This window comes from Corythoichthys intestinalis, chromosome 19, assembly GCF_030265065.1.
Source record: "Corythoichthys intestinalis isolate RoL2023-P3 chromosome 19, ASM3026506v1, whole genome shotgun sequence".
NCBI lineage: Eukaryota > Metazoa > Chordata > Actinopteri > Syngnathiformes > Syngnathidae > Corythoichthys > Corythoichthys intestinalis.
Window position 1 is genome coordinate 38012900 of NC_080413.1, and position 26339 is coordinate 38039238.

The following is a 26339-nucleotide window of genomic DNA, read 5'->3' on the forward strand; positions in this document are numbered from 1 at the left end:
GGAACTATATTTAAGTATCAAAGCCTAAACGCCACAATTTTTATGCTTTATTGACTCATCGGAAAGAGGGGGGGGTTCCAAATATATCAACCGTATTCTAGCCGTCTGGTGTGCAAATCAACTTGTTCGCATTAAATGGTGAGGCTCGGTCTCTGCTTTCTTCAAAGTAAGTAATGGTGTGAGACAGGGAGGAATTATCTGACCATATTTGTTCAATGTTTGAATATGAATATTTGCAATGCAGCTAAATATATCGGTCGCTTCATATCTAAAAATTTGTCAGATGACAGGGATATTCTTCGTCATTGTTATAAACTTTATGCACGGCAAACATGCTTAAAGGGATTCTCGATCTTAAAGACATGTAGGCTCTAATAAATCACTATTGTTCTCTTGTACTAAAATATGTTGTTAGAAACACATGAAATGTTAAATCAATGGCAATATTTGATAATATTTAGTATATATTTTGACCGATAGTTGGCGCCATGTTTTGCAGGCTCAGAGTGATGACGTAATTGAGACGTTGCCAATTGTGTACAACAATTGTGTATTGCTGCCTAAACTCGCTAAAATGACACGATGTCCTGTTTTTGGATGCAATTTCCAGTCAAATGGAAACAAGGGGAGTGATGTGAGTCTCCACAGATTTCCTATTGACAAGAAGAGCAAAAAAGTTTGGGAAAATGCCTGTAGACTGACAAAACTTCCCAAAGTCCCAAGGCTTTGTTCTCACCATTTTCTCCTACCGCGTTCAAGGTTTTTAGTCGACGACAACTTATGAAAGAGCTCACCGGAGCGGCTGGATATAAGCGGACACTAAAATCAAATGCTGTTCCAAATATTTTCCCTCGCAAGAAGCCTCGATGCGCTCGGATAGTGAGTGAAATGCGTGCAATAAAGCGCGAAAGACAAACTGCTTGCCGCTCTCCTAAAGAGGTGAGAATGGCTTTTGGAACTCATTTTGAGGATTCTGCACAAACCAAATATCCTAGAACCAAATTTCCATTTGTAATTACTAGAATATGACACAATTCAACATTTAGTGAAGTTTGGTTCACTTCTGCGCAGTGGTTTGGGAGATATCATCAAAATTAAGTTTTTCTTCCAAAGTACACTGATCTCGCGTTAAGCAGGCAAGCCGCTCCTGTCGCTACAGCGGTAGGCGAACCTTCGGGCAGACCACTAGTCACAGAGGAAGCTTATAATTCACCTCGACTGTCAGGTCATCATCCTAGGATTTGTTGCCGTCAAATGACAAATTTAATGATGACAGTCAGCCACGACATGACTCCGATCCTGACTATCACGTGTGAATTCATAGTTTTATAACCTTCAGTGAGAGTTTATAATGTCAATAGTCTTGAAAATAAAAATGCACGAATGAGAAGGTGTGTGTTCAAACTTTTGGCCTGTACTGTATGTAAAGCACACGACAGCTCTGGATGCTCACGATCTACATAATTATATTGGAATAGGTTTGATCACGCAATAGCTCACCTTGAAGATCTGCTAACAAAAACCGGAGTTCTCAACAGCTTACACTCTCTCGCTCCGTTGTCATTGAGACGCACTTGCCGCAAGTACCAGAGTGGCAAGTACAAGTATTTGATACACTGCCAATTGGCAGTGTATCAAATACTTGTTCTCCCCACTGTACATCACCAATTTTGCCAAACTCTTGTCTTATCAGGTATTTCCTGATCTGCATTTTGCCTTTGCTGATCATCTTGTGAATGACAGGCAGTGCTGTCCTGGTCTTATTAGAAGGGTAGAACCGACGACATGTTGGGGTAGCTAACGAGTGACACGCTGGAAGCTCGGCAACGGGCCCAGTGACGTCACCACACTGCGACGCCTGCAAGAATGGCGACTTATCACTTAAAATAATTTTACAAATTTTATTAGAAGAAAAACATTAAGAGGGGTCTTAATATCAAATTATTATAACTGATACCAACATTTATCTTTTAAGAATTACTTGTCTTTGAGGTCAAGGATCCCTTTAAAAGAAGATTATTTTATGTGCTCCCTCCACGTTAAAATCTCACTGTTTAGGGCATACTGCACACAGGTTTTACACTGCTCACCTGTGGTCAAGGTACACGGCTAAATCCATGCAGAGGCTAAATGTAGCCTACAATGATGCCCTAAGGCTGTTGCTCTGTGTGCCTACATTATATGGTACAGCGCCAGCCAATTATTTGTTAGCTCTGAGTTACCCACCTTGAAGGCACTTTTAAGAAAATTGATTTAAAACTTCATATGTCGGCTAAATGAGTCTGAAAATAATATAATGAAATTAACAGACCCTACAATGAGCTTTAGATATAGCTCAAACCTGTGGCACCATTGGCGCAAAAGCCTGTTTGTTGTGCACTGATATAGACATTGCAGGCCAAAAATTTGGACTTATTTCATTATTTGTATGTTTTCTCTGCTATTTATCTTGTAAATTCTCACTGAAGATATCAAAACTATGAATGAACATGTGGAATTATGTGCTTGGCAAAAAAAGTGAAATAACTGAAAACAGGTTTTATTTTCTACTTATTAATTGCTTTTATTACTTTTTTGCACACTTTTGGCACTCTCATTGAGCTTCAAGATGCAGACACCTGAAAAGGTTTTCACTTCACCGGTATGCAGGGTTAATAAGTGGAATATGTTGCCTTTTCAATGGGGTTGAGATCATCATTTGTATTGCATTGAATGAGGTGTGTCCAAACTTTTGGCCTGTACTGTACATGTACGGTGGGGCAAATAAGTATTTAGTCAACCACCAATTGTGCAAGTTCTCCTACTTGAAAAGATTAGAGAGGCCTGTAATCATTAACATGGGTAAACCTCAACAATGAGAGACAGAATGTGTGTGTGTGGGGGGGAAACAACAGAAAATCACATTGTTTGATTTTTAACCCTTTATTGCCAAACGTTTCACATTTGATACACCTAAAATTTCATGATTTTGAGACTAATTCAAAATTTTGACAATTCTTTTTGGAAAAAAAAAAGATGGATGCAAGTCAACACATGCATCTGCAGGTTCCATGAGAAAAAACCAAACAGGATTTAGCAAGGGTTATAGATATCAGAGCGCTTATTACACATATTCATTTTGACTTTCCTTTTTACAAATTTGAAAAAAAGGTTTCATTAGGACCTTATTTTTCAAATTTTGGGATTCTCTGATAATTGCTTCATGTTGCAGGTATTTAAGGGTTAAAGAATTTATTTCCAAATTAGACTGGAAAATAAGTATTTGGTCAAAGAGGTCTAACTTCTTCCAACGAGGTCTAACGAGGCTCCACTCGTTACCTGTATTAATTGCACCTGTTTTAACTCATTATCGGTATAAAAGACACCTGTTCACAATCTCAGTCAGTTACACTCCAAACTCACCTATGGCCAAGACGAAAGAGCTGTCGAAGGACACCAGAGACCTGCACCAGGCTGGGAAGACTGAATCTGCAATAGTTAAAATGCTTGGTGTGAAGAAATCAACTGTGGGAGCAATTATTAGAAAATGGAAGACATACAAGACCACTGATAATCTCCCTTGATCTGGGGCTCTATGCAAGATCTTACCTCGTGGCGTCAAAATGATAACAAGAACGGTGAGCAAAAATCCCAGAACCACACGGGGGGACCTAGTGAATGACCTACAGAGAGCTGGGACCACAGTAACAAAGGCTACTATCAGTAACGCAATGCGCCACCAGCAGTCCGCTAGAAAGCATTTGGATGATCCAGAAGAGGACTGGGAGAGTGTGTTATGGTCAGATGAAACCAAAATAGAACTTTTTGGTAGAAACACAGGTTCTTGTGTTTGGAGGAGAAAGAATACTGAATTGCATCCGAAAAACACCATACGCACTGTGAAGCATGGGGGTGGAAACATCATGCTTTGGGGCTATTTTTCTGCAAAGGGACCAAGACCACTGATCTGTGTAAAGGAAAGAATGAATGGGGCCATGCATCAAGAGATTTTGAGTGAAAATCTCCTTCCATCAGCAAGGGCATTGAAGATGAGACGTGGCTGGGTCTTTCAGCATGACAATGATCCCAAACACACTGCCAGGGCAACAAAGGAGTGGCTTCGTAAGAAGCATTTCAAGGTCCTGGAGTGGCCTAGCCAGTCTCCAGATCTCAGCCCCATGGAAAATCTGTGGAGGGAGTTGAAAGTCCGTGTTGCCCAACGACAGCCCCATAACATCACTGCTCTAGAGGAGATCTGCATGGAGGAATGGGCCAAAATACCAGCGACAGTTTGTGAAAAGATTGTAAAGAGTTACAGAAAACGTTTGGCCTCTGTTATTGCCAACAAAGGGTACATAACAAAGCATTGGGATGAACTTTTGGTATTGACCAAATACTTATTTTCCACCATGATTTGCAAATAAATTCTTTAAAAATCAAACAATGTGATTTTCTGTTTTTTTTCCCCCACATTCTGTCTCACATGGTTGAGGTTTACCCATGTTGACAATCACAGGCCTCTCTAATATTTTCAAGTGGGAGAACTTGCACAATGAGTGGTTGACTAAATACTTATTTGCCCCACTGTATATGGCAGAAAACACAGACAAGACTGAAAAAGCAGGATCTGCTCTTGCACTCCTCTTTAAAAGAAATGTAAAATGTCCTATATATATGGAATGACCTAGGTACCTTAAAAACAAAACAAAAGTGACTGAAACAGCAGCCAAAAGTTCATTGTTTCGAGAAGCTACCTGTGAGGCAATTGAAAAGGAGTTAAAGTTATTCATGCATCTTGGAACGCGAAGGTGTTGTCTGCTCCTTGTAACAAATCTGTTATTCCTTAGCGTAAATTGTGTCACTCTGCTTAGTGATAGTCATACTGCGAGAGGGAGTGCGTGCGAGTGGGTTAGCATATGATACATTTGATGACTCCGCAAAGTCCAACTTAGCTATAAGAGAGAAGTGAAACCATTATAGAGGGAGCGTAAGCAAAGAAGAAACCAGGAATCATTGCTTAGGTAGGAACTATTGTTACTGTGATTTAAGAGTTATTATTATATAGAATATATGTACTTTGAAAAGTAAAATACATGACAGCTTATTTAGTATTTCACTGCTCTCAGAAATGTAAACTTTAACCAATAGTCTTTCTTTACAAACTAGAAGGGAATGTAAATATATAAGCAGATACTGTAATAGCAAATAATGTAACTGGATATATCTGACAGAGTCCTCGAATAACAATTTATCTAGAGATTGGATGTTTAAAATTAGGTTGAATAAATAATTATAATTATTATCATCAATGACAACAGGGTGCCCATAAAAATGTTTTACTTACATAATGTGTGGGTTCCATTCATTTTTATTTTGAGTTTTTATTTATTTTATAAAAGTGTCGCGATGTTCTGAATTCATTGAAGGGGATTATTGTTTCAGTGTAAATGCTACACACCCAACACAATATATATTACAACGCATAATAAACTTTTGCAAAAATAGCACATGAGGAAGCAGATCACCCTTAAAAGCACAGTACATCACCAAATGGAATGTCTTTTGTTGTCTATTGTTAAGAGCAACAAACAAATGTCTGAGTATCCTTGTCTATCCTAAATGTTTTCTATTGATGTTGTTTTGTATGAATGTTGGTTAACACTTTACAATAAGGGTTCCTTAATTAACATAAGTTCATGCATTGTTAGACAATTACTAATGTTTAAGTAACATTACAATAATTAATATAATTGCTTATCGAACATCTATTAATATATTAATTAACATTAGTTAATGCATTAGCGAATGCATTAGCTAATGCATTAGTTAATGCATAACCAGACAGTAACTAATGGTCTGGTAAAATTAAAAATATATATGGGCCTATGTAAGGTTTAGGGTTTGTTAGCTTAGCATTTGTAATTTCTTAGTTAAGGGACACAAGTGCTAGACTTTACAATAAGGGTCCAAAAAGCATTCAGAAATGGTTAATTAAGGTTAAGTAATACTTATGAGATACGTCCATGTGAAAACTTACCATACTTAAGGTTAGGTTAGCAGCACCCAAGGACTCACAGAGCAATGTTCCTCATTTTGAAATAACATAATCACTTACTAGTACCAGTATACATTAATAACTATTTATAACCTAACCTTAAGTATGGTATTATTTCACGTGAACGTACCTCGTAACTATTACTTAACCTTAATTAACCATTACTGAATGTTTTTTGGACCCTTATTGTAACATGTAGCACACATATCCCTTAACTACGAAATTATAAATGCTTAAGTTCCCCCTCTTAACCTTCATTAACCATTACTGAATGCTTTTTGGACCCTTATTGTAAAGTGTAGCACATGTGTCCCTTAACTAAGAAATTATAAATGCTTAAGTTAACAAACCCTAACCCTAAACCCTAACCCTATATAGGCCTATATATATTTTTACCAAACAATTAGTTACTGTCTGGTTATGCATTAACTAATGCATTAACTCATGTCAATAAATATATTAATAAATGTTGGATAAGCAATTTAATTAATTATTGTAATGTTACTTAAACATTAGTTATTGTCCTAAAATGCATTAACTAATGAATTAACTTATGTTAATTAATATATTAATAAATGTTAGATAATGGATTAAATGAATTATTGTCATGATAGTTAAACATGAGTTATTGTCTAAAAATGCTTTAACTAATGTTAATTAAGGGACCCTTATTGTAAAGTGTTACCGAATGTTGGTAATGAAAGAGTGTGAAAATGAATTTCTCTATCTTTTTATCTCTCAATCTATCTAGCTATTTATGAAAGAATGTATACGATTCAAGGAAAAGCAAAAACTATGTAGACAAATTTAGAGATTCTATCCTAAATGTTTTCTATTATGAATTGATGTGGTTTTGCATTATTGTTCGTAATGAAAGACTGTGAAAATGAATTTCTCTATCCGTCCGTCCGTGTGTATATAGACCACTTGAAACTTGTGCTGTCAAATTTAGCGCGTTAACGGGCGGTAATTAATTTTTTGAATTAATCACGTTTAAATATTTGACGAATTTAACGCATGCTTTGCCTCAAAAAGATTACAATGACGCCGTTTTTGCACATTGAGAGCTAAGAGGCAGAGAAAGGCGAGTGGACACAGGCATTTATTGGCATAAGCTTCGGCAACTCCTTTACAACAAGCTTAAGTATCATTTAGTGAAAGCACAACAAAAATAATATTCCTATCTCTCTCTCTCAAAAAAAAAATAATGTTCACTAAAAGAAAAAGCACTTCAATCTGTATTAATGAGGCCTTATTCTCACACAGTTAAACAACAATGCTAAGTGAACTGGCATTCACAATCAAAATAGCTATGCAAAATACACATAAAACATACTCAGACTTTGGTCAAACTCTATTCAAACATTTCGTTTAGCTCTCGTTTAGCTCAACAAATACACTGGAGGGCAATATTTAGTCACAATATACAAACTATCAGAGGTCTCGTACGTTGAGAAGCCAACACTGAACGTAAGTTACAATGAAACCGGAAACTACGTCTATTGAGGGACAAAACGCACTTGTTGCCTAGATCTCTAATTAATTTAAAACTCGCCACTGACACCTTGTGGTGTATTTCAATCACTACCTTAAGTAGTTAAAGACACTGTGGATGACATGTGATGTCACTGCTCGGCGACGTCAACAATAGCGAGCTATTAATTTATTTTGTGGTTGAAAATGTTACAAATTTTATTAAAACGCTAACATTAAGAGAGGTTTTAAGATAAAATTCCTATAACTTGTACTATCATTTATCTTTTTAGAACTACAAGTCCTTCTACCCGTGGATCCCTTTAACAGAAAGAATGTTAATAAGGTTAATAATAGCTTGTGGATTTATTGTTATGATAAACAAATACAGTACTTATGTACAGTATGTTGAATGTATATATCCGTCTTGTGTCTTATCTTTTCATTCCAACAAAAATTTAGAGAAAAATATGGCATATTTTAGAGATCATTTGAATTGCAATCAATTACGATTAATTAATTTATAATCTGTGATTAACTAATTTTAATCGTTTGACAGCCCTACTTGAAACTAATGACAGAGAAAATGATCAGCATCACAATTTTTCTCAATTGTTTTAGTACGTTTCTCAGATCATAATTGAAATTTTCAAAAGTTTGGGCATTTCTCAAAACACGTTACGCAAGTACCAAAACAACATAGATTACGTGCAAAAGCCCTTTTTTGTGCAAAATACTTAGTCTGTCTCTCGAAATTAAATTTCTGTGTCAATGAACATGTCAGTGGTGTCAGAATGACAAGGCCTTGTTTCATTGTCTGCAGACAAGACAGTCAAATTGCTTTGTCATGTTCTCAAAATAACAGTTACTCTGGTGGAATGCTCTGATTCTGAAGATGGTTAACGTAAGTTTTGATGAAAATTGCAAGTTACACCTTTGTGTGTGAGAGATTGATTGCAACGGACTGGACAAGATTCAGTTTACACTTTTACCGCTTTTATAATGTTTTGACCAAGGGCGTAAGTTTGGTTGCAATATTGGTAGGGACGATATAACAGCATAATCTCCATGTCCATTTTTTGCTTGAGACGGGACATTAATAAGACCAAGCAGATTGGGTGAACGGTGGTCAGGGCTACACTTCTCACCAATGTGAACCAAATTAATTGATAGGCTAAATTAGTAATGCAAAATAAAGCAATATAAATTTATTTAACTTCGACACTGCAAATTTAGAACGTCTTAATCTGATCATTTTTCTTAAATCTAGTCGAATAATTTTCTCCATCTTGTTCTGAGTGTTAAAGGCTGGTTAACAGATTAATCCATCAGATTCTTCCACTTACTTTAAGTAAACATGACTATTACTACAGTATTTGTTCTTATTAAGGCCATACAACTACAAACTGGTCATTTTTCACCTAAATCACGAAAAAAAAAAATGCTTTCAAATAATGTTTTTAACAATATCTATTCTTGAATTAAGAACATTTCTGACTAGTTTTTTAAAGCTTATTTTCAGCTAGGTATTTTTCTCATTTCAAGAAATCTAAGTAAAATTTACTTGCACTAGCAGATAATTTCACTTATTTCTAGTAGATTTACACTTGAAAACAAGGGATTTTTTTTGGGGGGGGGGGGGGGGGGGGGTTGCAGTGCATATGTATTGGTTTCGGTGGTACAACGTTTGATTAAGCCTTTGTTTTTAAAAACTACTAAAGAAACATTTTGAAAACTTCCAGAATAAGTGTGGATTTTATAAGCAAATTTAAATTGCAATATTTAAACGCAGAGGTGGGTAGAGTAGCCAAAGCTTTTACTCAAGTAAGAGTACCGTTACTTTAAAATAATATAACTCAAGTAAAAGTAGCCATCCAAAAAATGTACTGAAGGTAAAAATGTATACAGTGAAAATAATATTCAAATAAGAGTAACATTTTGAGTAACTGCTTATTTTTTATTTATTTATTTATTTTAACAATGGTATATGAATTGTTGTTATAATGATACTGGACAACAACACATTACATAACCACATTAAGCTAAAGAAATACCAAAAAAAAAAAAAAAAAAAAAAAAAAATTCATTGAATTCCAATGAGAGAAAAAAAACATAGATGAGGCATTATTCGTCCAAAGAGCATGAGTGCTCTCTGGTGGAAAAAATACAGTTCCTAGTTTTAATAGTGAAGAGTTTCTTCATTATTACTATTTGGAAATCGAAATAAGCATATATCTGGTTTTCCTTGGTCAATCAGTGCCAAATAAAAACTGGGATAGAGGTTGAAATCCGCACTTTGAGTCATGTTGAGAGCAGCGCTCAATATCAAATACAGTACTTCATTTTTTACGGTGCGAAAGGCCACATGATTGAGTAGTATAATGGAGTCATGTGATTATTTTTGCGACGTCTCATTGGTGAAATCAGTAGAGCTACTTGCTACGACTACAGCTGTAACAGCTTCTCGACATCGCTGGCAAAAAAATAATCTAATAATTTCTTGTTTATGTGGCACCTTTGGATACCTTTGAGAGTCCAACTGAATGTAAAAGAGTGCTTATTCACACAAAAGATTCTGGAGCAAAATAGTATCAGGGTGAAAAATTTCACAGAACACAGGCCGTGTACACGTGTGTGAATGTAGGGGATAGGGGTCAAGTCATCAGCCAATCAAATTTGCGTTTGAGGGGGGGAAAATGGACTAGCACATTCAGCAAGTGATGAGGGGGTCAATGTAAGTCTGAACATATTGAAAGTATAGTAATTCACTTAATAATGGTAGGGTTAATTCTGTCCTTACAACATGGGAAGACAATTTAATTACCTATATAATAGAAGTCATTATATAATGCAAATAATGTTGCGTAAAAGTTGGTGGGGACAATTTAAGCATCCTGAAAAGTTAGTAGTGATATGTCCCTACCGTCCCTATGCAATCCTACACCCTTGGTTTTGATGGACCATGTCATGGCAATACAGACAGCAAAAGACAGCAGTGAGTATCACAAAGAAAATAAACATAAAAGCAAAATTAGAAATGTGAACATAAGACAATTGATACAACTAAACTTCGAGTGCTGTCAGGATTTTTTACCCATTCTTTCTGCGCATCTTGACATTCCTGTTGGGCCACAAATTTTGCCTGCACTCTGCTGCTCTTGTCACTAGAGCAGGAGAGTGCTTGCAATAGCAAACTTGACACATAAACTCTACTTGTCTCATCCCGTCTTTCCTGTTCATTTTGCTTTTGCTGTCCTTCTCATTAATGTTCCACTCAGGTTCAAATTGGAAGGGCAGAACTGATGACATGTTTATGTAGTTAAACAGTGACACTGTAGCAGTCCAGCAGCGTACCCATGTGATGTCACCAACAATGGTGACCTACTATTTAAAATAATTCTACAAATTTTATTAAAATGAAAGCATTAAGAGGGGTTTTAATATCAAATGAATTATAACTCGTACTAACATTTATGTTTTAAGAACTACGTCTTTCTATCTATGGTGCCCTTTAACACTGGAAGTCCTGTTTTTTTTTGGGGGGGGGGGGGGGGGGGGCTATAAAGAAATACTAGAAAGGCGTCAAATGACCCCGATACCAAACTGACTGCTGGGCTTTGTCAAACAATAGACCACTCAAACAAGCAATCAAGCAGGCCACCCTCCTACACACTCCTGTGGAGTCGCTGCCTAGGTGTGAAGGGGGGGTTTCACTCTGGATAGCTGCAATTAGCATCTTGAATATATGAGAGACGGGTGGACTTCTTGGTGGGTCTTTCAAAGGAATTGACTCACTCTCATGTTGGCGCAAAGAAGGTGCAGAAGGAAAAACTGCTTTGGCAACAACCTCCCACACCTAGCCCCGGGAAAAGGCCGAAGTGTCATATGTCACCACATAAAAAATGTTTTGTTTTTTATAGGGCTGTCAAAATTATCGCGTTAACGGGCGTTAATTAATTTTTTAAATAATCACGTTAAAATATTTGACGCAATTAACGCACTAGGCCCGCTCAGACAGATTTAAACGTCAGTACAGTGAAAGGCCAACTTGTTAATTGTGTTTTATGGAGTTTTTCCGCCCTCTGCTGGCGCTTGGGTGTGACTTGCATATGTTATCTGGCGTAATGTCGCCCTCTGCTGGCGATTCAGTGCAGCTGATTATTTGGGTTTCGGCGCGCTTTTCTGACGTGATTATATGTCGACGCGAACTCACACTAATAGACAGTGCTATTCAGACCAGCTAACGTCCGCATCCAGTATTCAATGGCAGTTCTCATAGCCCCATCACACTGTTTGTGTCTAATACATGCATCGCTTGTGAGTTATATTCCTCCTTTGTTTATATTCATGAGCATTAGATAGTTATTGATGATGTGTATTTAAATTTGTTCACATATATGGTGAAATGCAGTTACATTGTTAGATGCTTGTGAGCTAATTGGCTAGTGCTACTGCTCAAATGGACACGTGTGTGTACATTTTATGTTATTTTGTGATTTATGCAAGTTATTGACACATTGCCTTGTTATTTTCAGTTTTACAAAAATACAAGAAACGTGCTCCTGTCAAAAAGAGATGACTTCAGTAAAGCCCATGCAACTTTGCCACACCGTCTGATTTCTTTTTGGAACTTATGTTCGCTGTCTGTCAATTTGTGTACTCACACACATTGAGGACAGAATAGGGTTACTAGTTTATTTTTTGATTGAAAATTTTACAAATTTTATTAAAACGAAAACATTAAGAGGCGTTTTAATATAACATTTCTATAACTTTTACTAATATTCATCTTTTAAGAACTACAAGTCTTTCTATCCATGGATCACTTTAACAGAATGTTAATAATGTTAATGCCATCTTGTTGATTTATTGTTATAATAATCAAATACAGTCCTTATGTACTGTATGTTGAATGTATATATCCATCTTGTCTTATCTTTCCATTCCAACAATAATTTACAGAAAAATATGGCATATTTTATAGATGGTTTGAATTGCGATTAATTGCGATTAATTACGATTAATTAATTTTAAAGCTGTAATTAACTCGATTAAAAATTTTAATCGTTTGACAGCCCTAGTTTTTTATTATACTGTCCCTTGTACTGTTGGCAAACTGCAGCTTTTGAAATATGTAAAAAGGTTGTCCGCCCAATTGCCTGCCTGAGTGGTCCACTGTCCAACGAAGCTAAGGCACCCCTGCCCTGCAAACACTCAAGATGCAAATTGGAGCAATCCAACCCTGTGGTTTTGCGAGTGTGAATGGGAATGACTAATGAGGACCTCAATGCTCACAAAAGATATGCTGATTAGGGTCAGCTGACCCTCCTCTGGATACAAAAGGGATTTGTATCAACTGATCCACTGATCGGAGGTAAGTTGATGAAAAAAACGGTCCCTTTTGAATTTTCAACAGTCGGTATTCTAGCAAAGGCGCTTTATGATGTATATGTTGAGCTTAATTTGTATGTGCACGGCGTAATTCTACATATATTTCATCTTGGTTGACGAGTGATTTAATCCTACTTTTTAACCTGACTCTGCGACCTGGGAATGCATCGCCAGGGATAAATTGATTAAGTCACTACCTCTTTTAAATTGTCAATTCTTTCAGAGGCCCTTTGTGACGTACACACTCATCTGTAATTAATGAGTATCGGTAGACGAACGGCTTTGACGTGCTTATTAGCTCGATTTTGTAAGCTTTGAACTAAGGCATCACCCTCATGGAAGAGTACCAAGTCAATGCATGACAACCTGTATTCTTTCCACCAAAATGTTTGACATTATTAGATTTTAGAGATGTGTATGGATTGAAAAGTGATGTTAACAAATAATAGACACATTTGTAATAGAAAACTAATTTACTGTATATTATTTTTTTCTAGGTTACATTTTCATGATCCACATCATGCTTGCTGCTGGGGAAAGCTGCTGGTGCCTGCTGGCTGTGGGCACTAAGCCCATCTTGAAATAGCAACAAACAAACAAAAAAAGCCTTTTATTTCATGTTTTAACAGCTGACCATTGCCCTCCATTTTTTTCTGCTGCTCTTGGTCCTTGGGGAAACCATGCTGCACAAGCAACCATCACAGGCCACTGATCTATAAAATGTTAGGTGTAAACAGTGAACCATGATACCAATGTTACCAATTGTTCAATAAAAAATATTTCTTTATCAAAAGGGTAATACGTTGTTATTGTTATACATTACACCATGTTGAGGAAAATAAAAAAAATGTTGTTCCTTTCTTGTAGTCATTTTGTGTTTCTTGGGTCCAAAATAAAAAATGCCTTTAAAGAGGTACAGGTTTGGTTTAGCTACAATTAGAGGCAATATTCAAAATGTAGTTATGTTATGCAGGAAAAATGTGTTGAATGTAATTTCTTTGTGTTTCTAGTCAAAGTCAGTCTAGAAAATAAAAAGGAAAATGTACACACACATATGTATAAGCATTAGAAAGTGCAACAGTAAAGAAAAGTGGAAATAGATTTTAAAAGCCGTGACCTCAAACCTTTTGGGAAACAAAGGCGTTTATATTTATATGTCAATGCGACAAAACAAACTAGCAACTACCACTTGGACTTGGTAACAAATTATGTTATACATGGTGTCATCTTTAATATATTACCACAGGTAGGTGAATCAAGGACATCTAGACGTTCTCTGGAAAAACAGGATTCTAGATGTGAAAAAAGAAAAACCTAAATCCTCTTGCATTTCAATGTAAAAGTTGATTTGCCACGCTAATACTAACACAAACATGATACTTTCACTCGACAACATGGGAAAGTTCCCTTCTGCGTAACAGTTTACATAGTTTTTAGTTGTTGCCTTACCACTCCAAATATAAAACTAGCATTTATATATTGGTCATAATGCAATGACATAATCAAACAAGTACTCAGATATGTGATTTTATCCATGTTACCATAAATGCTTGCCTGGCTCTACCAGACTATTCTCCCTGTATTTTTCAAACACTGAGAGTATAGTCTGGGAACCAGCCCATTAACGGCCTCTCGAGCAGGTACAAAATCAATCGACAAATCAGATTCGTTGATTTGCGTGACGTGTTCTTAATGAGCAACGTCACTCTTGTGCGTCGAAAGTCGTCTCCAACACAGATGGTGAACGGGAGAGCCGAGAATATGTTCCAATCCACGGTAAAATCCGTTTTAAATGACCAAAAACACATCGACACGAGTTATTGACAACAGTCTGTCTCGCGCTAGCCATGTTGAATAAACTCCGCTCTCTTCGTATGTTTACTTCCGCGCGCAAGTCCCTCGTCCCGTCCGTCACTGATTGGGCCCCTCCGCTGTCTGTTTGCTGTGGCTTGCTCCGCCCTGGAAATTTTATCCGCGTGAGTGGTGGCCAGACTCAATAGCTGGAACAGCGGTGAGTCTGGTGTACCAGGCAACATAAATGTCACAATTAACGCTGTCAGTTCCATTGACAACCACTACAGCGCTGCTTGTGGTTGGAACTACTCACGCCCTACATGAACCACATGACAACCCATGGCGAGATCAAAGAGTGTCGCGACCCACTTTACATGGGCCTGAGGCTGGCGTGATCATTGCAAGCTTGTGTGTGGTCATGTGACCATATTATTACATCTGATTGGTAAACATGTGATTATTGATGCAACGTCTCATTGGTGAAACTGGTCGAACTACTGTGAGCCTTTCAATAAGCCAAATCTAATAGAATAAAGAGGAAAAATGTAACGACTCTAGAGTAAGAGTAGTGTTTCTTCTTCACAAATCTACTGAAGTAAAAGTAAAAAATATAGCGTGATAAAACTACTCTTACAAGTACAGTGCTGGCCAAAAGTATTGGCGCCCCTGCAATTCTGTCAGATAATGCTCAATTTGTCCCAGAAAATGATTGCAATTACAAATGGTTTGGTAGTAATATTTTCATTTATTTTGCTTGCAATGAAAAAACGCAAAAGTGAATGGGAAAAAAATGAAATCATTTTCATTTTACACAAAACTTCAAAAATGGGCCGGACAAAAGTATTGGCACCCTTTGAAAAATCATGTGATAATTTGTGTAATTAACAGCACTGTTACTTACCTTTGGCACATAACAGGTGGTTGCAATAACTAAATCACACTTGCAGCCAGTTAAAATGGATAAAAGTTGACTCAACCTGTGTCCTTGTGTGTACCACACTGAGCATGGAGAAAAGAAAGAAGACCAAAGAACTGTCTGAGGACTTCAGAATTTGAAAATTGTGAGGAAGCATGGGCAATCTCAAGGCTACAAGTCCATCTCCAAAGACCTGTATGTTCCTGTTTCTACCGTGCGCAGTGTCATTAATAATTGTAAAGCCCATGGCACTGTGGCTAACCTCCCTAAATGTGGACGGAAAAGAAAAAATGACGAAAGATTTCAATAGAAGATTATGCGGATGGTGGATAAAGAACCTCGACTAACAAAACGAGTTCAAGCTGTCCCGCAGTCCGAGGGTATAATGGTAAATGGTGTTACACCTATATAGCGCTTTACACTATCTCCCCATCCACCTACTGGTGACGCAGCACCAGGAGCAACGTGGGGTTCAGTGTCTTGCTCAAGGACACTTAGACGTGTTCATCAGGGCGGACAATCGAACCCACAACCTCTGGGTTGGGGGACAATTACTCTACCACTGAGCCACACCACCCCGTATCAATAACAGTGTCAACCCATACCAGCCGTCAACGTCTGAAGGAAAAGGGACTCTATGGTAGGATAGCCAGGATGACCCCACTTCTGACGCAGAGACATTAAAAAGCCAGGCTGGAGTTTGCCAAAAATGTACCCGAGAAAGCCGAAAACGTTTTGGAAGAATGTTCTCTGGTCAGATGAGACAAAAGTAGAGCTTTTTGGGAAAAGGCATCAACATAAGAGTTTACAGGTAAAAAAGAGGTCATGGGTCTTCCAGCAGGACAATGACCCAAAACACACTTCAAAAAGCACTAGAAAATGGTTTGAGAGAAAGCACTGGTGACTTTTAAAGTGGCCAGCAATGCCTCCAGACCTGAATCCCATAGGACACTTGTGGAGAGATCTGAAAATGGCAGTTTGGAGAAGGCACACTTCAAATCTCAGAGACCTGGAGCAGTTGGCCAAAGAAGAATGGTCTAAAATTCCAGCTGAGCATTGTAAGAAACTCATTGATGGATACCGGAAGCGGTTGTTCGCAGTTTTTTTGTCTAACGGTTGTGCTACCAAGTATTAGGCTGAGGGTGCCAACACTTTTGTCCGGCCCATTTTTGGAGTTTTGTGTAAAATGATCATGATTTATTTTTTATTTCAATTCTCTTTTGTGTTTTCATTGCAAGCAAAACAAACGAAGATATTACTACCAAAGCATTTGTAGTTGCAATCATTTTCTGAAAGAAACTGAGCATTATCTGACAGAATTGCAGGGGGGTCAATACTTTTGGCCAGCGCTGTACATCTTTCTCCAAAAGTTACTCAAGTAATTGTAACACCTCTTGCTGTTAGTTCCATGTTATAAATAAAATGTGTATTTTCTTTCACAGACCTGTGAGAGATAGGCCACCATCATGGGGGAGTGGTCCTTCCTATCTGATATGTTGGACAAGGTCGAATCTCATTCGACTTTATTGGGCAAGGTCTGGATGAGCGTTCTTTTCATCTTCAGGATCTTCATTCTTGCAGCTGGCGTGGATAGAATATGGGGAGATGAACAGTCAAACATGGACTGCAACACCAATAGCCCTGGCTGCAAGAATGCTTGCTACGACGCGTCGTTCCCCATATCTCACACACGCTTCTGGGTCCTCCAGATCCTCACTGTCTCAACACCGACTTTCATCTACCTGGGTCAAGTCTTGCTTGTTATTCGCAAAGAGAACAAGCTCAGAAGACACCTGCAGCAAAAATGTGACTCAAATCGGATGATCAAAACTCCCAAATATTCGGACGAACGTGGAAAGGTGCACCTCAAAGGTTTCCTGTTGGTTAGCTATATATTGCAGCTTATCTTCAAAATACTGCTGGAAGTGGCCTTCATTGTGGGCCAGTACTTCATTTATGGCTTCATCCTCATGCCTGACGTGATCACATTCAAAGGCGGGAGCTGTCGAACTGACACAAACTGCTACATCAGTCGTCCGACGGAAAAAAATGTGTTCATCATCTTTATGTTGGCGATGGGTGTCCTGTCTGTTTTACTCAACATTGTGGAAATATTCCAACTGATGGTATCAAAGATGAAACACAGGGAAAGGAAGAGCTTTGGTTCAATTTGACAAATTAACATTAAAGTAGGGGGAAAGTCACTTTTACAATTTCAATATGTAGTTTTCAATTGTTCGCTAATTGAAACAAAACTTTGTTCCGTATTATAAAGATAAGAATTAAAATTGTCGACTGTTATAATCTGGTAATACTGTTTGTACAGCAAAGTGAGCATCGCAACTAGTTTACATCTCAGCACTGAGTGTTTTATATTTTCTTTTGACTTAATCATATAGTTGCACACATTATGAAGGATTTTGTGTGATTTTGTCACAAATTCTTGTCATTTGACAAAATGGAGGTGCAGGGTTTTGCCATACTGTGTATGGCCACTATGTTTGATAAACTGTATTGGCCCGAATATAAGACAGTGTTTTTTGCATTGAAATAAGACTGAAAAAGCGGGGATCGTCTTATATTCGCGGTCTAGACATTATACCCATTCACAACGCTAGATGGCGCCAGATATCATTGAAGCGATCTTCTGTCATGACAGATCTCAGCTACTCTCAAATTTAACCAGTTTGCATTATTTTATTGCAATGTTTTTCCTTATTCAGATTTGTTTCAAGACAACAGTTGCAGTTAGACTTCACTTTGATGGTTAATGCAGTTATTGCAATTTTGTTGTTTTATCACAATAGATTGGTTTATTTGCATTTCAAAAACCAGAAGCCATTTATTTACGAATGTGATTGCACTTTAGTTTACGTATTTAAATGTTCAGATAAAGAGATTTGAATGAGGCAAAATAAAATGCTTTTTCTCTACAAATATTTTGTTATAATCAAGTTTCAGATGTACTGTAATTATTAATTTGGTGTTCAAAAAGTCTTTTTTCAAACTTGAGTCTTGAAAAAGAGGGGGTCGTCTTATAATCAGGGCCGTCTTATATTCGGGGCCAATACGGTATTACTCAACATCTAGGTGGGTAGATTAGCCAATTTTTTTTTACTTCAAATTGTTACTTCAAAGTATTGCTGAAGTAAAAGTAATCATTCTAAAAATTTACTCGCAGTACTTTCACGCGGTCATGTGACTATATTGTTATATTTGATTGGTGATTATTGTTGCAACGTCTCATTGGTGAAACTGGCCGAGCCACTGTGGTTATTTCAATAAGTAACATCTAATAGAATTAACAGGCAAAATTTAATGACTCTAGAGTAAGAGTAGTGGGATAGACTTTATTAGTCATTGACACCAACAGATGACAACGAAATTGCATTCGATGAGTGAACATCGGGCCACTGCAGACGTTCTGCGCCGCCAACTTCTCTCTCTTCTTCGGAAATTACAGAGCAATTACAGAGCAGTTACAGAAGTTGCAGTACACACATATGCAACATAGAAGGGATAGAACACGACGCACAGGTCACGTGCAGGGATTTTTGTACGTAAAAAAAGAAAACCACCAGTCATGGCTGTGGGGGGGGGGGGGGGGGGGGGGCAGAGATAGTAAGAAAAGGCGGTAGCGGACTGGTGGGGGCGGGGGGGTTGTGTTTGAGTGCACAAGTGTATCAATATTTGTTCGTGTCTGTAGACAAAAGAAGAGTCGCAGGGCCCTGCGACCTGCCTTAGGAAGAGAATCAAGGGCAACAGATATGGCCATCTGTTCGACTCTCTCCAGGAGAAGGGTGGGGTGGAAGGGCGTTAATCGAATTAAGCGGAATAAGTAATTTAAAATGTCCAGATGCAGTTGGTCTTCAGTCAAATTCGCGCTCCTTAGGGCGTAGGTGAGACATTGCCAGTAGTTGCGGTCTGCCTCGACAGTTCCGTCACTTGGCGCCAGGTAGCATCCACTTTTATCCACCCTTCCTCGGACTGCACTGCGAGTTCACGGAGCCAGTTCTCGATCCGAGCCTTGACACGGTCCTCCAATGCCTTGAATCGCACCGCTTGATCCGTGGTCAATTTTTTGATTTCCTTGAAAGCTGCTGTCTTGGAAACTTTCCGGTAGAGCAGAGCGCCTCCTAGGCCAAGCAGAAGGAACCCCACGACCGTCACACCAAAAAGCCAAATATCCTCGATATCTTCCACAGATAGGACAGTACCAGTGATCCCATGAATATCTCACGTATCCAGCAGTGAAGGTACCCATTGAACAAGACGGCTCTCCTGGTGCACAGTGTGGTCACACTCTGTTGAAAAAAATCTTGTCAATTGCGCTGACACACAAACTAATCCGATCCATTTTCGTATGAGAGACCAGCAACAGTTGATCCACAGAGGAAATACAAAAAAAGCAGACAGACTAGACTGACGAAGATAGCAGGAGCAGGAACAGGGAGGAAACACGTCCACCCCCGTCGAAAGCAGGACGGAGTGTTTCTTCTTCACAAATATACTCAAGTAAGAGTAAAGTATGGCGTGATAAAACTACTCACAGAAGTACCTTTTGCTTCAAAAGTTACTCAAATAAATTTAACGGACTAAATGTAACATGTTACTACCCAACTCGGTTCCAGATATGCAAATGAATCACAGATGACCCTGACTACAATCCAATAAAAGGTGTAAGCTCATGAGTTGCTTTTTAAAGTCCTTTTCAGGGTTCTTTGTGGGTTAATTTGGAGAAAAATTCATTATTCAGATTCAGGATATTTATTGTCATTGTTACAAAAAGCACAACAAAACTATGTCATATTATTAGATAGGTAGGGTGACTGGGTGTGTCTTTCAGCTCTGGCCAGAGAGGGGTTGGCCATCGGGCATACCGGGCACTTCCCCGTGGGCCGACACACATTTATGGGCCGGGGACCAGTTTTGTTATTCTTACTTAAAAAAATAGTTAAGTTACAAATGACTTCTCCCAAAAGGTAAATGAGTTGGTAACCAAGCTACCTCATTGTAAGAGAAGAAAGCAGACCGAGGTTGAAAAGATGTTGAATCAACATTCATCTGTCGATCTTATATCGTTGAATCAACGTTGACACACGATTTGAGTTATCATCACTTTTGCACCCTTGTTTAATGTTGTTCCACCGTTAAAATTCTTACAAAACCTAAACGTCATTTTGATGATTAGAGGGATCCTCGATCTCAAAGACAAGTAATTCTTAAAAAGATCAATGTTGGTATGAGTTATAATAGTTTGATATTAAAACCCCTCTTAATGTTTTCATTTTGATAACATTTGTAAAATTATTTTAAGTGATAGGTCGCCATTCTTGTTGACGTCGCAATGCGCTGACGTTGCCGGGCCCGCTGCCGAACTTCCAGTGTGTCACTTGTTAGCTACCCCAACATGTCGTCGGTTTTGCCCTTCAAATTTAATCCAGAGCGGAAAAGTGAAAAGCAGAACAGCAATGTCGGTCGTTCACAAAGGTAAAATGCTTACCAGGAAATACCGGATAAGACAAGAGTTGGGCAAAACTGGTGACGTACTCGCGGCAAGTGCTTCTCGATGACAACACTGCGAGAGAGTGTATGCTGTTGAGAACTCCGGTTTTTGTTAGCAGATCTTCAAGGCGAGCTATTGCATGATTAAACTTATTCCAATATAATTATGTAGATTGTTAGCATCCAGAGCTGTCGTGTGCTTTACATACAGTACAGGCCAAAAGTTTGAACACACCTTGTCATTCGTGCATTTTTTTTTCATTACTATTGATAAACTCTCACTGAAGGTAATAAAACTATGAATGCACATGTGTGTTAGTCAGGATCGGAGTCGTGTCGTGGCTGTCCTCATTAAATTCGTCATCTGTATCGAGTGTCCTCCATGTTTTGTACATCAAACTGACGTTTAGCTACGTAAGGGTGGTCCATATTAAGTGCTCGGCACACATCAGCTGGCCACTGTACCATTGCATCGGACATGTTTGAATCAGTTTGAGTGGTATCATCACTCACATTAGGTGAATACTGAACAGAAACGCTTACTGCCTGATGAACTGAAAGTAGAAATTAATTATTAGCTTCCTCTGTGACTAGCGGTACACCAGAAGGTTCACCTACCGCTGTAGCGACAGGAGCGGCTCACCTGCTTAAAAGAGCGGCCAACAGTTTGTCTTTGGCGCTTTACACTCGCTATCCGAGCGCGTCGAGGCTTCTTGTGAGGGAAAATAGTTGGAACAGCATTTGATTTTAGTCTGCGCTTATATCCAGCCTCTCCGGTGAGCTCTCTCATAAGTTGTCGTCGACTAAAAGCAGTAGGAGAAAAATGGCGAGAACAAAGCCTTGGGTCTTTGGGAAGTTTTGTCAGTCTACAGGCATTTTCCCAAACCTTTCTGCTCTTCTTGTCAACAGGAAATCTGTGGAGACTCACATCACTCCCCTTGTTTCCATTTGACTGGAAATTGCATCCAAAAGCAGTACATTGTGCCATTTTACTTAGCGAATTTAGGCAGCAAATGCACAATTGTTGTACACAATTGGAAACATCCAAATTAAGTCATTACTTCGAGCCCGCAAAACATGGCGCCAACTATCAGTCAAAATATGTACTAAATATGATAAAATATTGCCATTGATTTAACATTTTATGTGTTTCTAACAACATATTTTAATACAAGAGACCAATTGTGGTTTATTATAGCCAGGGGTGCACATAAGTGGTCCGCATGCGCGCATGCGTACCGGACGTAGACAAACGCGCTGGTCCTCAACGACTTCCATACGCTTTTGCGTACTGATGGCTGACCACCGTATTTGCGGCGGACACGAGAAAATAACTTCTCAAAATGTCAAAGAGGCAGGCCACACTGAGTAATTACTTCCGTGTTCACCCACCCCCGTCAAAAGACAGATAGACGACAGAGACGTCACCGGAGCTACCGAAAAAAAGGACTTCTGCTGAAACCACCGTATTTGCGGCGGACACGAGAAAATAACTTCTCAAAATGTCAAAGAGGCAGGCCACACTGAGTAATTACTTCCGTGTTCACCCACCCCCGTCTAAAGACAGATAGACGACAGAGACGTCACAGGAGCTATCGAAAAACAGGACTTTTGCTGAAAAGTGGCTACAGGATGTATCATGGCTAGACGCAAATGATGCTCGCACGGAAATGCGGTACAAAATGTGCCGTGAGAATCCCAATGTCGCCGATAAGAGCAGCGCATTTTATGTAGGGTCAAAGAATTTCAGCCATCCAAACTTTGAAAAGCACGAAAAAAACAGAGCGCATGTGGTAATTAAGCAAACTATCAATGTCAGACAGCACCGTACTCGCCCTATGGACAAGTGGCGGAATAAAGGTAATGAAAACAGCGCCATGCACTGACAAATGTGTTTTTGCTCGCATTTTACAAAGCTAAACATGCACATTCAATGAGGTCTTATGAGGAGGACATCCCACTTTTAAAAAGGCTTGGAGTTAATGTGGGAGCCGCATAATGCCCTTTATTTTGAATTGGTGCTTTTTATTTCTTTACATTTCACTTCAAAGTAATGGAAATTTTGTTGTGCCAGTTGATGTTAATCAAGCATTAATTGTTAATATAATTAATTAAAGTTAATTGGCTCTAAGTAAAGCCTGTCATAAATTTATCGCATCTGGCGGGTCGGCTCTCAAGCTCAATGAGGACCAAGTCACATTTCCAGGTCCTCCTCTGTGAACCTGGGCAAAAAAATTATGTGCACCCCTGATTATAGCCTACATGCCTTTAAGATCGAGGGTCCCTTTAAACGTGCTCACATCACAGCCACCACTTTAGTGACAGCGCCTGTCGATGTAGTATTTTATGATTAAACAGCGACACCAGCAGTGTTGTTAATAATGGTGTTAGCGGCGTTTCTAACGGTGTGCTTTTTTCAGTTGTGAGTAATCTAATTAATCAATTTTCCCATCCATAGACTTCATTACCTATTGACGTGGCACTTCGTCATTCTTTGCACAATGCCTTATCAGAGGTGGCCGAGGTTCATTTAGTAATAGCCGAAGACGGCACACGCTCATGTCGGATTTAAGCTTGGAATTACTTACGATTGGATTTAACTACGAAAGCTGTACCATATACAAACAGGAATGATTGTCTCAGGAGTTATTTGTTGGAGGATTCAAGATAAATATTATATTTTCGTACCATGCATGCGTGATTGAAGCATTTATACAGGACATACTACATACAGGATTTTGTTTTCTTTGTTTACACATGGAGGCGGCTAATTTTCGTAACTGACTAGCCTCATAGTTTACTTTTAACCAAGAATCGAGACTGTTTTACATCCATATCTATGAAGAATTCGAGGATTTAAGCATTTATTCTACGGCTGTCAAAATTATCGCGTTAACGTGCGGTAATTAATTTTTTAAATTAATCACGTTAAAATATTTGACGCAATTAAAGCACATGTCCCGCTCAGACAGTATTCTGCCTTTTGGTAAGTTTTACAGCAAGGCTTTTTTGCTGTCCAACGGCGAACTCTAGTGGTCGCTTTGCGACATGGTTTATTGTTTTCTTGACACTGACAGTTCAATATGGCTGCACGACGTCTCGGGCTGACGCCCACGTTGTAATGTTGTGCTTATATGATCCTTAGACAAAATTTGTCCGTAAGTATGGTTGTTGTAAAGAATGTGCATATTATGTTAGTAAGCGAAATGTTATATTTTTTGTATGAGACACTTTTTGTTTATGTTTAGTGAACCTGTATAGCGTGCTAAGCTAACGTTGTTGCTAATGCAATGCATGTGTACTTTTTTTTTTGTAGTTTTACGACGGTCTAAAGAGGACAATGGTTTGAGGCCATTTTATTAATAAATCAGATGAAAAAGGAAGAAGTCTGATTATTAAGGCGTTGTTCACTAGCTGTCTAGCTTTGGAAAAAGTAGACGCTTCGGAGTGAGGACAGCATAGACAGATTTAAATGACAGTAGAGTCAAATGCCCACTACTGTCCTTATGTACCGTATGTTGAATGTATATCCATCTTGTGTCTTATCTTTCCATTCCAACAATTTATTTTACAGAATATATGTATAATTTACAGAAAAATATGGCATATTTTATAGATGGTTTGAATTGCGATTAATTGCGATTAATTGCGATTAATTAATTTTTAAGCTGTAATTAACTCGATTAAAAATTTTAATCGTTTGACAGCCCTAATTTATTCACAAGAATTTTTGCCGGAAAAGCTCTATTTACGTTAGGCGGTCGCTAGTCTCATTCGTTAAAAGTATATACTGTAGTGTATAATGATTATGAAGGGCTATTCTATTCTATAAGCTGTAACCAGTTTTGCACAACTCTTGTCAAGTCAGGTATTTCCTGCTCTGCATTTTGCCTTTGCTGCTCGTCTTGTGAATGACCGACAGTGCTGTATTCCCCTTAATTTTTCCGATCTCGTTCAAATCGGAAGGGCAGAACTGACGACATGTTGGGGTAGCTAACGAGTGACACGCTGTAAGTTCGGCAACAGTAGGGTGACCAAACGTCTTCTTTTGCCCGGACAAGTCCTACTTTCACGTAGTATCCTCGTCATCCGGGCGGGTTTTATAAATTCATAAAAATGTCCGGTTTTTATGATTTTTCACGGGACCAATTTGAAGAGAATCCCTCCGGCCGCTGGGTGGCAGCAGTTGACATGGCTTTTACTAGAAGTAAGGGAAGGAGTAGTTCTTCTCGTTTTTGTTGGCAGTTTAACCCTATCATGAGGCATTACCGCCATCTGCTGGGTTGACGATTTGGCCACAGCGCCTGCCCAATTGTTAAGTTTTTTACAATAAATACGTATATAATGGCAACTGTCGGAGCTTTGACTGTAAAATCCAGTTCGGTGTCGCATCGTTGCGCTGCTGATGATTAAACTTTTATAGCAAAGTTTGTTTTTTACCTCAGCTAGCTATCAGTAGCTAAACCACGCTAGGCATTATGGGAAAGGTAGTTTTGAACTGCTACGTTTGGAAACATGCTGGTTGAATTGTTTGTCAGTTTATTTCGGTTTTTGTTTGTGTGCAATCTAGAACATTGAATGAGAATATCAATTGAATGGGAATAACAATTCGTCAAGGACAATTGTCGTGATAGTAATTTATAAAAATGTTTAGTTGGCACATAGCCTACTGTGTGTATGTACAGTGGGGAGAACAAGTATTTGATACACTGCCAATGGGCAGCGTATCAAATACTTGTTCTCACCACTGTATATTGACTGGACTACATTTCCATGGGTCTGCATTCTATATATATTATAATTATTATTATTTTTTTCAAACTGCATTTTTCCATACAGAGTGAGGGTGCACACTTTAAATATATTAAAGTGATATAGGAATCTTTGAGTGAACTTCGAGTAAAATTTAAGTATCTTGAGGCCGAGCTGAGTGTCCTCTTTTTTGGAAATCAAAATATGGTCACCCTAGGCAACAGGGCCGTTGACAACGCATTGGGACGTCAACAAGAATGGCGATCTGTCACTTAAAATACATATATTTTTTATCTTTCTTTTGAAACTGGAACATTTCCGAATGAAATGAAAATAGCGAAAGTCGTCCCCGTATATATAGGAGGGGACGCACATGTATTTAACAACTATAGTCCCATCTCCATTCTGCCACAATTATCCAAGATCCTCGAAAAACTTTTTAATAACATGCCTGACAAGTTCATATCAAAGCAT

General features: G+C 38.5%; 1 protein-coding gene across 2 annotated transcripts; it reads left to right on the forward strand.

The window, feature by feature from the left end:
* Window positions 1-95: 95 nt before the first annotated feature.
* LOC130907216 (gap junction Cx32.2 protein-like) lies at window positions 96-19175 on the forward strand. 2 transcript variants are annotated; one of them, XM_057822033.1, is made up of 2 exons: window positions 96-166; window positions 17051-19175. In XM_057822033.1, the coding sequence occupies exon 2, from the start codon at window positions 17075-17077 to the stop codon at window positions 17780-17782; it is 708 nt and encodes a 235-aa protein (XP_057678016.1). In that variant the 5' UTR covers window positions 96-166; window positions 17051-17074; the 3' UTR covers window positions 17783-19175. The 2 variants fall into 2 exon arrangements, with proteins under 2 accessions (XP_057678016.1, XP_057678017.1); XM_057822034.1 differs by lacking the exon at window positions 96-166 and adding an exon at window positions 4973-5000.
* The last annotated feature ends 7164 nt before the right edge of the window (window positions 19176-26339 follow it).

Excerpts from the sequence above, each read along its gene's own strand:
- LOC130907216 (XM_057822033.1), top strand. The coding sequence starts at position 17,075 with ATGGGGGAGTGGTCCTTCCTATCTGATATGTTGGACAAGGTCGAATCT.